At 41.1% G+C, this 15,911-nt stretch overlaps 1 protein-coding gene across 8 annotated transcripts in view; it reads right to left on the bottom strand.

The window, feature by feature from the left end:
* The window catches only part of LOC102743929 (protein phosphatase 1 regulatory subunit 12B), a 144,778-nt gene that overhangs the window by 31,968 nt on the left and 96,899 nt on the right, over nucleotides 1-15,911 (bottom strand). The window contains exon 1 of one of the 8 annotated variants that reach the window (XM_081824996.1): nucleotides 11,232-13,107. The exons of 6 other annotated variants lie outside the window; for them this stretch is intronic. In XM_081824996.1, coding sequence (XP_081681122.1) covers nucleotides 11,232-11,333 — 102 coding nt within the window. In that variant the 5' untranslated portion in view covers nucleotides 11,334-13,107. Of the gene's footprint in view, nucleotides 1-11,231; nucleotides 13,108-15,911 lie in introns of those variants that run through there. One more of the 8 variants, XM_081824998.1, reaches the window with a different exon arrangement.

The raw sequence follows: 15,911 nt of genomic DNA, 5'->3' as shown, positions 1-15,911 counted from the left end.
TCTGAAACAAATAATGCAATATATGTTAAGAAAAAAAAAAGAAGAAGAAGAAGAAGGTAGCAGGAGGAGAAGAATGAAGGGGGGGAAATTGGAGGGGTAGACGAACCATGAGACGATGGACTCTGAAAAACAAACTGAGGGTTCTAGAGGGGAGGGGGGTGGGAGGATGGGTTAGCCTGGTGATGGGTATTGAGGAGGGCACATTCTGCATGGAGCACTGGGTGTTATGCACAAACAATGAATCATGGAACACTACATCTAAAACTAATGATGTATGTATGGGGATAAGAATAAAAAAATTAAAAAAAAAAAAAAAAGACCATTCAGGGTGTTGGCAGAATCCAGGTTCTCGTGGCTGTAGGTCTTAGATCGCCACTTCCTTGCGGCTGTCAGCTGGTGGCTGCTCACTGCTCCTCGAGGTGCCCACACTCCTTCCCACACGGCCCCTTCCATCTTCAAGCCAACAACAGCACACTGAGTCCTTTTCATCTTCACATTTCTCTGGTTTCCCCTCTGTCATCAGCCAAGAAAGCTCTCTGCTTTTAAGGGGTCATGTGATTAGATCACGCCCACCCAGAATAATCTCCCTGTCTTAAGGGGAATTGTGCCACATAACATAATCAGAGGGGAACTAGCTCATCATATTTCTGGGCTCTGGAAATTAGGCCAGGACATCACTGGGGAGCCATTTTAGAGTCCCAACTACCACAAGGATCCCTCTTTATTTTTTTTTATTTTTAAAAAAGATTTTATTTATTTGACACAGAGAGAGACACAGCGAGAGAGGGAACACAAGCAGGGGGAGTGGGAGAGGGAGAAGCAGGCTTCCCGCGGAGCAGGGAGCCCGATGCGGGGCTCGATCCCAGGACCCTGGGATCATGACCTGAGCCAAAGGCAGACGCCTAACCGACTGAGCCATCCAGGTGCCCCTATATCATAAATATTTCTGAGAAGTATCATTGCCAGATTGTCACTATCCAATCAATTTAATATGTATGTAGAATTGAGATGATGTAATGCCACCTCACATTATTCTAGACATCTCACTACATTTTAAAAGATAAATCATTGTTTATTAAATTATAGAACTAGACGTCTTTTTTGTATCTATACATCATGCTACCTAAATATTGGAATTTTACAGTTCTTATTTTCTATGCAGGCCTGTACCTTTTCTTTGTGGATATTCCTAGCTACTGAAGAATTTCTCAATTTTTTGGAACTCACAAATCACACTTATTATAGAAGGAAATGTATACATATACTAAGGCCTCCCCAAAATATCCAAGGCAAGCCATTTTATATTTAAGATAATTCGTAAACTGTTATGATCCATGAATACATCTGCAGGCTCAGGCACATTCTCTGTCCAACCTTTCACATGCTGCACACCACATATGATGAAAATGACCAAAGAGAATGAGTAGCTCTGAAACTTGTGACTCTAGCAGGTGGGTCACATTTCTCACATTTAACACATATTTTTACTTTCCAAAGAGCTCAGAGTTTTAGGTCCTCACTGCTGTGCCCAGACACCTGAAACTATGGTAGCACATGAAATACACTCAGAGAATTCAAAAGAGCAAGGCTTAGTGAACACATGAGAAAAGAAGCCTGATCATCTCTTCCCCCCGCCCCCCCCCAAATACTGTTAGGTACTGCATATAAGAAGTCACACATTTAGAAGTCTCTAAGTCAGCTTCCGGATCTCATCCCACTCCTCTGTTAAGGCTCTTCAATAGAGGGCTGCCTGGGTGGTTCAGTCGGTTAAGCATTAAGCGTCTGCCTTTGGCTCAGGTCATGATCCCAGGACCCCCTGTCGGGCTCCCTGCTCAGTGGGGAGTCTGCTTCTCCCTCTGCCCCCCGTCACCCGCCCCGGCTTCACTTGCTCTCTCTCTCTCTCAAATAAATAAAAAAAATCTTTTTTTTTTTTTTAAAAAGCTCTTCAATAGATGCTATTACTAACCACCACTAACACCTCTTTTAGGCATTAAGCTTTCCATTCCCAAAGCCTGGGAAAAGATGGATTTTTTTTTACATGGTAAATGTCATTGTATAACAGCCCGCTTGGGCAGCAGTTATTTTAAATTTGGACTAGGCTATGAATCAAAACCTTTGCAGAAGGGTTAGTGAGGCTCTCCAGACCTCACATTTCAAGAGGAAATAAATACTTAACCTAAATAACATAAGGTAAACCATTTTACTTCTAAGTAGGTCCCACACAAGGTCAGGGACTCCCTCTGCTCTTAGCCTTTTCTCTTTCTGTCCCCACAGAAGCCAGAATATTAACTCACACATTTTAGAGCTATAGATGCACTAAGAAACTGCAATAAACAGGTTATCTGAATTGTCCTGGGAAGACCTATGGTTGGCCTTCAACTCAGAAATAGGGTTTTCTAGTGTGTGGCCTTTGACTCCTTTCCAGGTGGCCAAATGGGATAGGAACAGAGAGATCAGATCTTAATTAGGCAACAGTGTTCATTCCCCGTATTTATAACAAATGCCCTTGTGTGCCGAGCTCTGTTAGTGATACTTAGAGGAATAAAATAGATATGTGCAGAATCTAAGACATGGTTCTCTGATGTCAAAAAGCTCTTCTTTGGGGAGGAAAGATAAGCATATCCATAAAACAATGAGAGAGTGATGCAAGAAAGGGATCAAACACTAGACTTTCTGCTACATACAGCAAATAAAAAAGCAGAAAAGAGAGAGACCAATACTGACTAGAGATTTTCAGCAAGGCTTCATGGAAAGAACAGGCCTAACGGGTTCATCAGTCTGGAGTTTGAAACTAGGTGGTCATGAAGAATGATACTATCATGAGTGACTTGTAAGAAGTCTGGCACAAGTTGGGACCTTGTTAGGGCCACAGTTATTTAACTTCTCTCTGCCTCAGTGTTCTCATCAGTAAAGTAAGGGAAATGGTACCCAGTGTATAATGTTATCAAAAACACTAAATGAGAAAATAAATGTAAGTGCTTGGGACTGCACCTGGCATATAGCGAATGTTCTATAAATGTTAGCTATTGATATTACTACAGTTTTCTCTGTTTTTCTATTCTCTCTCCCATTCCTCTTTGGTCCTTTGGCTCTGCCAATGCTTGCTGGCTGCAAGAATAATAAGCTCAAACAAATTCCTTGGCACTCAAGTAAAGGGTTTTGATTATTGTAGATTTTGATAATCCAGGCTAATTCCTACTTACCCTTTCTAACCTACAGACATTTAAGGTCATTATTTTACTCTCTGGATAGTTATACTCTCTCCCAGATAACCAACCATATGAAGTTAATAAACATAAAGGTATAAAAACTCCTATATGAAAATGTGTTTTCATAAGGAACCATAAAGGTTAAAATCCAGACACACTTTTAGTATCTTTATCTCATCATTGCATTGGTAGAACTCCCTGCATTGTGTAACCAAAAACTGGCTGTGATGAGAACTAATCCCCCAGTTGTGGATAACTGCCACTCACTGCATAATAAACAGGTTAAGAAGAGAAACAAAAAGGGCTGAAAAAGAACAAAAGGCGGATGAAAGCCAACTCCAATTGCTTCCCTTGGGTCTTCTGACGATAATTAGTTGTCCATTCACACAAATACTATGATTGAGATAGAGAAATAAAAAACAATGCTGAATAAGTTGGGAGCTTTTTCAAATTTGAAAAACCACCCTAGGTCGCATAGCTGATTATGTACAGAAAATAAAACTAGAACCCTAAACTGACCTCCTAAATTTCTGGATTCTTTGGGAACTAAAGCTTATCACTGTAACATAGTTGACTGCAATACCTCCAAACAAACAAACAATATATAAGACCTGCTTTCTGTGCAGTGACTGAATAGGAAAACCGATGGGAAGAAGCCACACATTGTTACTACCTGCCTCACCCCAACGTTTTATTCTCAGCTCTTTCCTTATGCTACATCTACTCCTCAGACAAGCTCACCACTCCTATGGCTTAATCATAAATATCAATGTTTTCAGCCCATAATTTTCTCCTGAGCTTTAGACCAAATTTTTCCTGGATATCACTACCAGAATGTTCCAAACCTCTAACTCAACACACCCAAAGTGAAATCATTTCCCCCACTTCATGCCTTTTTTTCCCCCTCCTGCGTATGCCAACTAAGTTTTGTCAAGCCATCTTCTTCTGAGTCACCTAGACCAGAGACCTGGGAGTCATCCTTGACTCTGCCCTCTCACAGGTTCATCCTTACCCCCATTCTATCAATTCCTAGTTCTTATCAATTCTACCTTCTAAATAGCTGAATGTTTCTTTGTTCTGCCTGGAGAATGTCTCTGTTCAGGCCCTTATCCCTTCTCACCTGGAGTATAGCATTCGGGTCAATGGACTTAACCTCCAGACCCTCCCTCTACAATCCAGCCTCCATAGATGCCAGAAATATCTCTCAAATAAGCAATTCTGATCACAGCAACTTTACTTCAACTCTTCAATCCTTTATCTACAGGATAACTCCCCAAATCCTCAGAATGACATACTAAGCCCCATATGACCTGGTTCCTGCTATGTCTCCAGTTTCATTTCCTATTATACTCCTAAATATATCTTTTGTTCTAGCCACACTGATCTTCAGCTCTCAAAATAATCCTATATTTTCTCATACATTTTTTCCCACTTTTGTAATGTAATTTCCTCCTTCTTTGACCACCTATCTTCTATTGGTCTTTAAATATCTGGCTAATGCATTTACACTTGACTGATCTGCTAAAACAAAAAACACCCTGGACTTGATTTTCTTTTTTATCTCCCCAGTTAGACTGTCAGTTCCTTGAAGGCAGGGACTGTATCTATCATTTCTGAATTCCAGTGTCCAGGATAGGGCCTATTGCATAGCAGATGTTCAAGGAATGTTAATGGTGGGAAGATTCAAAATAGAGTAGGTGGCCTTGATAAACATTTATCATGGAAACAGAAAATTGCGGAGGGCCAAGGGTAGGACATGGCTTGCTTTTCTGTGTTGTCACATGGAAACTCCACGAAAGGAACTGATGCCTTCAAAACTCCCAGTCTCTCTGGTCGAAAAACCATGACTTCAGATGCCATCTCATCCAGCTTTATGTAGAACATGGGTTAACTAGTCTACTATCTATCTAAGATTCCAAATGGGGAAACTGCTTTTGTTTCTACAGGTTCTACTATTCTTGCTTAGGAGATTCCTTGGGTTATAGAATTACTGCTGTTGACTTTTCTTGAGTGGAATTAAAAAAGAAAACAGATACACTAGTGGTTTTCATTAGGAAAAAAAAAGTGGTTAATAGATTGCACCATTAATTAGCCTTATTCACCCAGACAAATGTTTCTCATTCCGTGACAATGGATTATAAAGCAAAGTGAAAAATGAATTCCAGATTGGTAGTGCCCACATGCAGTATGAGAGGTAGAAAGGATAAGATAATACACTAAAGAACTGTTTGGTGTTTGCCACAGGACAGCAGAAAGGACATGCAAAGAATGACTATCAATATTGATAGTCTGGAAGGCTAAGAGGCAGAGGGGAGCCTGTTAACCTGAGTGGCCACATAGACAAGGTCTTGTGAAAGCAGCAATCCTTTATCACTCACTTGTTTATCAAATGTTCTCTGATTAGTTTGTCGAGCTGGTTATAAAACAAAATAAGTTGGTTAATTGTTCCCTTTAAAAACCTTATGAAAAATCTCCATATTTTCAGTTGAGATATAAATCCTGAAGGAATAGCAATCCAGATTAAATGGGAAATGCTACTGATCTTGTTTTATAGATGCAGGTCCAATCCTATTATTGTAAAAACCAACCAATTCAATGAAAATCTGTCTAATTAAGAGATTCCCAGGGTTCAGTTGATGACCTACTTACTTCAAGACTATTCAATATAATAAATATCAACTAAGCCCTACAATGTGGACATTCTTTAGTATTTTATCATCTTTGGATATACCTGTATTGAAAAATGTTTTGTTAAATTAGCAGATAATAATTTGAAAGCATCGACAAATGATTACCTGGCTCTTGTTTTCAAGGTGATTTAGACCTGCTAAACCATCTAAATTGACTAATTTCTAAGTTAATAGAATTAATATACTTGAGACCCGATAATATAAACGGTGAGTAAAAAGCAAGAGCTAGAGGTGTCTAATGTAATTGTAGTTCAGAATTATTTTTTTTCAGTGTTGGAAAATTACATCAAAAGGAAGTTTTTCTACTAATTGTGTGAACCCAGCACCTCATGTAGTTGCTTCAGAGTGTGAGAACAGAGGCTAAGCCTTCAAATTCTCATACATAAATACCTGGTATGGTTCCCATTAGAAATTTGAGTGAATTGGGGCACCAGGGTGGCTTAGACGGTTAAGTGTCTGATTTTGGCTCAGGTCATGATCCCAGGGTCCTGGGATTGAGCCCCTTGTGGAGGCCTGCTTGGAGTCCTGTGGCAGGCTCTGAGCTCATCGGGGAGTCTGCTCCTCCCTCTCCCTTTGCCCCCCGACCCCTGCTCATGCATGCGCGCGTGCGCGCTTGCTCTCTCTAATAAATAAATAAAAATCTTAAAAAAAAGAAAAGAAAGTAATCTGAGTGAATCCGGAAGCTGTTCTGCTTTCCCTGAGTAAAAAAATCAGAGATGGGTAGATCTGTTACTCAGGGAGCTCCACAAATTTTAGAGACAAAAGAGATGTTGGACTAGTGTGAACCTAGTGTGAAAGCCAAAAGACTTGTTTAAAATTATTTCACTATTCAGGGTCAACAGAGATCAAAACAGCAAATACTAAGAGCATACCACTTAGAATAATCATTTTATTTTTTAAAAAAGATTTTATTTGGGACACCTGGGTGGCTCAGTTGGTTAAGCGGCTGCCTTTGGCCCGGGTCATGATCCCAAGGTCCTGGGATCGAGTCCCACATCGGGCTCCTTGCTCAGCAGGGAGCCTGCTTCTCCCTCTCTCTCCCTCTGCTTGTGCTCTGTCAAATAAATAAAAATCTTAAAAAAAATAAAAAATATTTTATTTATTTATTTGAGAGAGAGAGTGAGCGAGAGAGAGAGAGCTCACACAAGCAGGGGGAGCGGCACAGGGAGAGGGAGAAGCAGACACCCCGCCAAGCAGGGAGCCTGACGTGGAGCTCGATCCCAGGACCTTGGAGTCATGACCTGAGCCAAAGGCAGATGCTTAACAGATTGAGCCACCCAGGCACCCCAGAATAGCCATTTTAGTGGGGGATCGGGGGGTGGGGATACTAAAAGAATGGATGATGGATATTTTCCTTATGGAAAGAGAGGGGTGTATTTTTTAAGATTTTATTTATTTATTTGACAGAGAGAGAGACAATGAGAGAGGGAACACAAGCAGGGGGAGCAGTGGAGGGAGAAGCAGGCTTCCCTCAAAGCAGGGAGCCCAATGTGGGGCTTGATCCCAGGACTCTGGGATCGTGACCTGAGCCAAAGGCAGACACTTAACGACTGAGCCACCCAGGTGCCCCAAGAGGGGTATATTTTTAAAAACCACGTTTAACAGTGTAATTTTGTGTTCAGAGAATGAAAAATATTATTTTTGAATTACAAACTAGAGAAAGTAAAATCTTAGGTGGTAAGATGTACTATTCTCTATATAAGTGATTTTTCATTAGGGAGAATACTAGTTGTACAATCTCTAGGCCAGCATTACATTTTTATATTATTAAAAAGGGCCCTAGTTTACTGAGTACAGAAACACTGAATTATGTAATGTTAAAAGTATCAGAAACTGTTGAGAGTTGAAAAGTAAAGGTATGATAAGATAGTTTCAGTTTTCCAGGACTGATAAATTATCCTGCTGTTTGTTTTCTCAAGTTAAAAATTATACCTGTTTGAGTTACAGTTTATAGTTTGCCCATACTGCTTCTTGAACATCTGGCTAAGAGCAAGGTGTCCAAAATATGCTCCCCATGTGAATAACCTTTATTTAAAAATTCCCTTTGAGAGCATTTTCCTTATATGGAAGCATTTAATATTTAGCCTCTTTACCAATAGTAAGAAAAAAATCATAAATATTTATACACTGGCTCAAAAGTTCAATCATTTGTTTTGAAGAATGTTGGCTTCAGAGGCCACACCTCTTGGTGCAACTTTTAGCAGAAAACCGAATGTGCACAAGTTTGCATGAGGAGAGAGAAAAAGGTGTTCTGATCTTAACTCTGAGATGCACACAGACGTGTCCCGGCATCTTTACCTAAGTATTTCTGCCTCTGAAATATGAAGACCTGTAGCCCACAAGGTCTCAAGCTCTGTGGGATCCATGGTTTCATATGCTCTGACTAGGATTCGAGAATCAGGCGTGGGAGATTCAGCAGAGCCTGTCAATTCCCTCTGTTGGTCTGTAGACACTGCCTTCCTCCTGCCTACAATTTCAGTTTCCTGGGTCCTCATTATGCCTGAACTTTGGATTCCCACAGCTACCCAAGCTTTTAACTGTCATCTTTGACCCTAGAAAGTCCTTAACCTTCCAATGTATTTGGTATGAAATCACTGTTGTGGATAAATATGGGTTTTGGACCCAGAGATACCAGGCTCTGCTGCTTACTAGCTGAGTGATGTGGGTAAGCCACTTCTCTTCCATGTATCTCGGTTTCCTCATAGGTAAAATGGTGATAGCAACACCCACCTTCCAGGGTGGCTGGGGGTTAAATGAGGTAATGCAGGTGAAGCAGCAGCCAGTTAAATAACCGGGCATCAGAAGGCATATGAGCGTAACACTACCACCACATACAGAGTGAGAAGAGGGATGGTCATAGCATTCAAAACCCATTTGTGGGGCGCCTGGGTAGCTCAGTCGGTTAAGCGTCTGCCTTCGGCTCAGGTCATGATCCTGGGGTCCTGGGATCGAGCCCCACATCGGGCTCCCTGCTCAGCAAGGGAGCCTGCTTCTCCCTCCCCCTCTGCCTGCCTCTCTGCCTACTTGTGTTCTCTCTCTGTCAAATAAATAAATAAAATCTAAAAAAAAAAAAAAAAAGTTTGTAAGCAGCACCCTAATTAGTTAGGACATGAGGGGAAACTAGGCTACAGGGGAATCTTAAGAGATAAATCTTAGTTTTATAACCCATTCAGAGTGTCAACAGCCTCCAAATTAGTGTTGCATATCTTTCACTCTCTCAGACAGTAAAGGCACAAGCAACATAATAGAACGTGAATGATACACAAACATCAACACTCTTTATAGTAGAGCCTAAGGCTATGCGGACCTGGAAGTTGGGTTACAGTAAGTGGATGCTATTATGGGAATCCACAGCCACTGACCACTAAAATTGGGATGCAGTCTCTTATTAAGGCCATCCATGTGCTGGTTTCCTGTAATCCAAATTTTCAAATTCTCTCCCACAATGACCTCTGTCTAAAAAGTCAGGGATGTGGGGATGATGGAATGAGGGTGGAAAGGGTGGATGACAGCCGTTAGGACTGCGACAAGAAGAAAGTAGTACTTAACTGTAAAGAAGAAATGGGTTCAAACAGAAAGGGAAAAGGCGTGTGTGTCATTAAACAGATTTTGTTGAATGCTCACGAGGTATCACACATTGCTCCAGGAACTGTGGTTACAGTAGTGAACAAATGTTAACAACGGGCTCTTTACAGCAAAGATATTGCTGAGTTTGATAAGAGGGACGGGAACAAAGGGAAACACTACTGAACTAAAAGTGCTCCATTTTGTGGACCTCAATTGGGAGCCACCAAAAAGTACCCAACAGCTGCTGAGGGGGAAGGACTCTGTGGCTGCTTTTTTTTTTTTTTAATAAGTATATGTTTACAGTCCCTTTTATTTTTAATAATTAATTAATTGAGAGAGAGAGAGAGGGAAACAGAGAGAGGGAGGGAGAGCGTGCACGTGTGAGCAGGGCAGGGCACAGGAAGAAGGAGAGAGAATCCCAAGCAGGCTCCATGCTCAGTACGGAGCCCAACGCAGGGCTCGATCCCACGACCCTGAGATCTTGACCTGAGCTGAAACCAAAAGTTGGACACTCAACTGACTGAGCCACCCTGGTGCCCCACACTCTATGGCTCCTTAGAAAAGAAAGGCAGCAGCCTATGAAACTCTCCTGGAACTCAACAATGGTGACATATACACTGAGCCTCTCAGTCCTTTCACCAAAAGAAGTCATGAATGAAACAGCTTTATAACAAAATCCTTTTGGTATTCTGGTAACTAAACATCCCTAGCTGATGTCCTAGACCAACATGTCACAGAGCAAATGCCACTCCATGATAATTTATCCCATGAGAAAGACCCTGAAAATGAATATAAAATAACTCAGAAATGCAGAAGTCACTTCAGGTTTCTTGCAGATTCCCCCCCCACAGCTCCCCAAATAAGGAAGCTATGACCATGATATTTGTTATTCTGTATATACAGTAGAGCACAATCTTGTTCCCTAAGAAGGAACTGCTACCTTGCCTACTACCTAATATGCCCATCGGGGCTTCTCATCGGTTGCTATTGGTAGCAGTCCTTGCTTTTGTCAGTTTCTTACAGAGGAAGACACTAAATCAGATGCAAATCGCTTCTACAGAAACATACGCTCGAGAAAAAAACTCAAGTGGATCTGCTTAGGACATTACAAACACTTCCATGCAGCTGGTTGTCAACAGCTAGGAGTTCTTTCTCTGAGTTTATAAGCATGAAATTTCCTGATGGTGACTGAGGAGTAAGAAAGACTCCAAGTGTCCATAAGTATTGCTTGTTTTGTTTTTTCTCGCTATCACTCAATGGACACATAAAACAGGCAAGGGCATACTCTCACATACATGCCTACACAAACGTTCATAAGGAACTTCCACATAACTGAAGTTTAATGTATATAGTTTCATGGCCATTTGGGAGCTCTTTCTCTAGAAACATAGTATTGACCCACGAAAAAAACAAGAAAGGGAACAACTAAAAATAGCCACAGAAATTAAGAAACGCCTGTAAGATATAGAGACAAGGACTCTAAAATCTTACTGTCAGGCAGCTTACAACTGACAGTTAAAAGCTAAGACAGAAATTGTAGTCTGACATATTTAAGTCTGCTTTTACTTAAGACTACAGTAAGTATTATGAACCATAACCTTCTGCAGAAAAGCTAACAGGGTCTTTACTTTCAAATTTTCTTTTTTCCTCTACCAATTCCCATATGCTCTGAAATGCCTTTGCTCTAAACCTAACTCCCCAAGTTACATATACATTCTCCACCTTTGACACAACTATGAACATATGTAAATAAAATGCTGCTTACTCGGAGTGTCTTGGCAGTCGGGGAGGGAGATGCTGGGGGAGAATCAGACTGAGATTTCCTATTCCGAGTGAATTCTTTACTTCGGGTATATACAGAGGACATGGTTCCTCAGGATGTAGGAAGACACTCAACCACTGGATTCTTCACGCAAAGCTGGGAAACCGTCCCTGCAGGGTTACCCTCACAGAATCTCTCCTTTTGACTTGATGCAAGAAGACTTTGGAGAGAACTAAATAAAGGATAAAAGCCACCCTGTAAATTATAGTCTTGCGCTCTGAACCAGTCCACAGTTAAACAGAATCTGAGAGGCGTGTTCCATCAATATTTTCAGTCCAGCTTCAACCACAAGTGCTCGGGACTGGTAGCTTACGATGGAGGGTATTGTGCTGAGCCACACCTTTTATGCCTAGATCGAGTCCTTGATTCTCCCAAAAGGACACTTCTTAGTGAGACTTGCTCCCCAATAAAACCTGAGTCTAGTTTCCCGATGACACTGGATTAAATCCCAGAGGAAAGACGACTTTGGATCCTGCTGGAGACGAGCCTGGGATGAACTACCGTCACTTTATCCAGAGGGAAGAAACAGAAATCCTCTGGAAATCATGCTGTTTTTCCTTAGCTTGACTCCACTGGGCTGGAAGGGGTTTAGAACTGCTGTGATGAATTCAGGTTAAACAACTTAAAAAAACAAAAAACAAAAAAAATACAAATAAGGAACCCAGAGTTTATGAGAAGGAAGCCATCTGAGGAAGTCAAGTTTCCCTAAGTCCTCCCAGACGAAGCTGCTTTTACATACAAACACTCACAGTCATACACACATCTTTTCCCCTCCCCTCTTCTATTTTCTGACATTCCAAATCCCTATTCGCTCAGCGAGGAATGCTGGAGAAGAGCCAAGGGCAAAGATTCACTTTCAACTCAGAATTCGGGTTGCCACTTGCAGGAGGAAAAGAAAGCCTGCCAGCTTCTAGGAATAAAGGGAGGCTCTTTGGGAACATGCTCAGGGGTGAAACCCACCAAACTTTCTGGTATCCACTGCTTCAATTAGAGTAATAAGCAGCAGTTTCAACAGCTGATTTCTCTGAACAGTTCGCTAAATATGAGAATGGGGACTTTTCAACTTCTGGATCTATTAAGTAACAAAGCCCTGACAGACACATCAGTCAAAGCACCTTCAGGCCCTTTATGTTCCACTTGAATGACAGGTCATTCCTGCCGCACCACAAGGAAGCCCAGCAAATTGAAACTTTGGCCCACTGCAAAGGAAACTCTCTGTACATTACAGACTTTAATGGATGAGTCTCTGAGTATACAGCTTAACAGAGTTTTCCAAAATGCCATAATCAGGGAAGAACAAGATGGGAAAGGGGTACAGGTAAGGGGAAAAGGGTCAGAAATGAAGAAAGAAAGCAGAGACAGGAGCGGAAATGCAAGACTACAGGACTGAATTACCCACAGGGACAATTAAGAGTTAAGAAGAAAGGAATTTATTTGCTTAGTGTTGAAGGTTTTTGGATTTGGCCTTGAAACATCTCAAATTTAATCTTTTGCACTCTGTTGTCATCACTACCCTATCCAACATTTCTAGGCCAAATGCTTTCTAAGCCAATGAGTTTAGCCCCAAAGTAACAACTCACTTCTCTCTGGGCTCTTGGAAACTCTATCCTGCCCTTCCTTTTCCTACACAAAATTTATATTTTTTCCTTCAAACCTTCCCAGCATGCCACTCTTTTTTCCTCTAATTATCTTGACATCTTCTTTATTCTTATAACCAATTTTGTGAAATTAAATGAAGGGAAGTGATCAGCTTCTTGGGGGTTGGTCTGAGGAAACCGGTTGACAAGGGTTTATTAAAAGAGGTCTTACTTGGGCGCCTGGGTGGCTCAGTTGGTTAAGCGACTGCCTTCGGCTCAGGTCATGATCCTGGAGTCCCGGGATCGAGTCCCGCATCGGGCTCCCTGCTCGGCAGAGGGTCTGCTTCTCCCTCTGACTCTCCCCCCTCTCATGTGCTCTCTCTCATTCTCTCTCTCTCTCAAATAAATAAATAAAATCTTTAAAAAAGAAAAAAAAAAAAAGAGGTCTTACTTCATTCCCAATCTAAAAAACTTAAGAAGACCGATCAATTCCACCACAAACCAGAACTATACTGTGTCTGAAAAGCCAATTATTTTGGGAATTAGGATTTATGAATCTTACGTTTTAGATCCTACTTATATAGTTAATCTCATCTGGTAAGAGTGAGTTTTTCTTTATTAGATCTTTTCACTTAGAAAAGAAATATTGACGTAAACCTAAATAGTAACATTCTCATAGCAAGCACGATTGTCTAGGGAAGGATTAGGAGGGATACTTTTTCACTCTCCAGAATGAAAGTCACCAGGTTACATTATTCCTCAAAGACATGGCAAGAACAAGTATGACCAGTCGGTTCCCTGACCTGTTTCTGTAAGATTTATACAGCGATTTCATTACTCACTGGCAACTGAAGAGGAAATGTAAAAGCCTACTACTCCCAACTATTATTCTTGTCTCTTTTTACTTCTTTTTTATATCTACTTCTAGGCAGTGGTAAACTTTTTTATATTTTAAAGTGTTTTGGGGCACCTGGGTGGCTCAGTCGGTTGGGCATCTGCCTTCGGCTTAGGTCATGATCCCAGGGTCCAGGGATTGAGCCCCGCATTGGGCTCCCTGCTCAGTAGAGAGTCTGCTTCTCCCTCCGCCTCAGCCCCCCACCCCCCACTTGTGCTCTCTTGCTCACTCTGTCTCTCAAATAAATAAATAAAATCTTAGAAAAAAAAGTGTTTTAACATACATTATCTCATCTGATCCTCTCAATACCAAGAGGCAGTAACCTAGTCTAATTAGGGGATTGGCTTTATACAGGGGGGTTGAACAAATAAACAAACATTTTGAGGCTAATGGGAGCGAGGTTTCTCAATGCTGGAGAAGGCAGGTATAAATAAGAAAAAAGGGAAACCTAGGATAAACCTTGTGATACGCAGGATCGAAGGTATTGATGTGAACTAGTGATTTTCAATATATACAGACATAAATAACTAAAGATGTAAGAATGTGTGTGTGCACGTGTGTCTAAGTAAATGCATCTATATATGTATTTCCTAGCTCTGTGCACTGAGAGACGTGGGAAGAGCAACACTCCAGCAGCATTTCACACACCTAGTGCCCAGATCATTGTTTCTATGTGCCACTCTCCATTAAAAGGAACAGGGCTCCCTGGAGAAATGACTAATTCCAGAGTTGGGGCAGGGATAGAAAATAAGCCTCGGTCTCTTGTGTCAGAAAGTAAGGAAGCACTTTAACAATAATGGGAACATGACGAAAGGACATGGAGAGGTTAAAAAGCCAAATCTGAAACAATCTGAGCATCAAAACAAATAATGATAGTGAAAAGTTACAACCCACTGAACAAAAGAGGAACCCATGAGCACACATTAATATAAATAAATGAATGAAAAAAAGAAACGAGAGAAAGTTCTTCCTTACAATAGAATGCCTACTAATAAATGTAGAAGGAGGAATGAAATTAGAAAAATGACTACTTGGCAAACATCAACGTAAAATCAATCCAAGAAAGGAACATTAGTGGATACCAAAGCTAGTAGATAAAAATAGGATGAGGAACTGGATTTTACATAATCTCAAAGTATTGCCTCATAAAATACTTAAAAGAGGAAAAGGCAGCTTTACTGTGGAGAAACCTAGCAGACACTATCTTGATTTACAAAGTGATCAAAGTACTACAAAGTAGTGGGACAAATTGTTAAGGCACAAAGAGAAGAGCAAAGGATCACTTCTTTGACACTGTAAAAAATGCATAAATTGGGTATACTTATGAGGAAACACTGGGCCCAAACTGAGGGACATACATGACAGGCCTGTTATCTTAAAAAATACCAAGGTCAGGGCACCTGGGTGGCTCAGTCAGTTAAGCCTCTGCCTTCAGCTCAGGTCATGATCCCAGGGCCCTGGGATCGAGCCCCTGCATCACGTTCCCCACTAAGCAGGGAGCCTGCTTCTCCCTCTCCCCCTGCTTGTGCACTTTCTCTGTCAAATAAATAAACAATATATTAAAAGAAAACAAAACAAAACAAAAACAAACAACCCAAGGTCACAAAAGGCAAGGAAAGACCAAACTAGAGAGACATGAGAATCAGGTTTAATGTGTGATCCTGTACTGGATTCTTCAGCTACAAAGAACATTATTGGGACAACTGGTGAAATTTGAATGTGGCCTCTGGGTGAAGACTATACAAGGATCTTTGTACTATTCTTTTTTATTTAGATTTTATTTATTTATTTGAGAGAGAGAGAGAGCACGAGTGGAGGGAGGGGCAGAGGGACAAGCAGACTCCTGGCTGAGCAGGGAGCCCAACACAGGGCTCCATCCCAGGACCCTAAGATCATGACCTGAGCTGAAATCAGATGCTTAATCGACCGAGCCAACCAGGCACCCCTGTACTATTCTTAAAATATTTCTGTAAGTTTGAAATTGTTTCAAAATTAAAAATTAAAAAAACCCATCCAGTTCTTTCATATTACGAGGGTGGGAAATGGGGGCAAATGAGGTAACTTCTTTTAACCCCAAAGAACTTTCAAAAGATAGTCTCTCATTACAGATATAATTAAGATTTTGTGTTCACCAAAGAATTGGGTTTTTTT

Source organism: Leptonychotes weddellii, chromosome 6 (assembly GCF_054177405.1).
Source record: "Leptonychotes weddellii isolate Sample4059 chromosome 6, ASM5417740v2, whole genome shotgun sequence".
NCBI classification, from domain to species: domain Eukaryota; kingdom Metazoa; phylum Chordata; class Mammalia; order Carnivora; family Phocidae; genus Leptonychotes; species Leptonychotes weddellii.
This window is presented reverse-complemented; position numbering and strand designations above follow the sequence as displayed.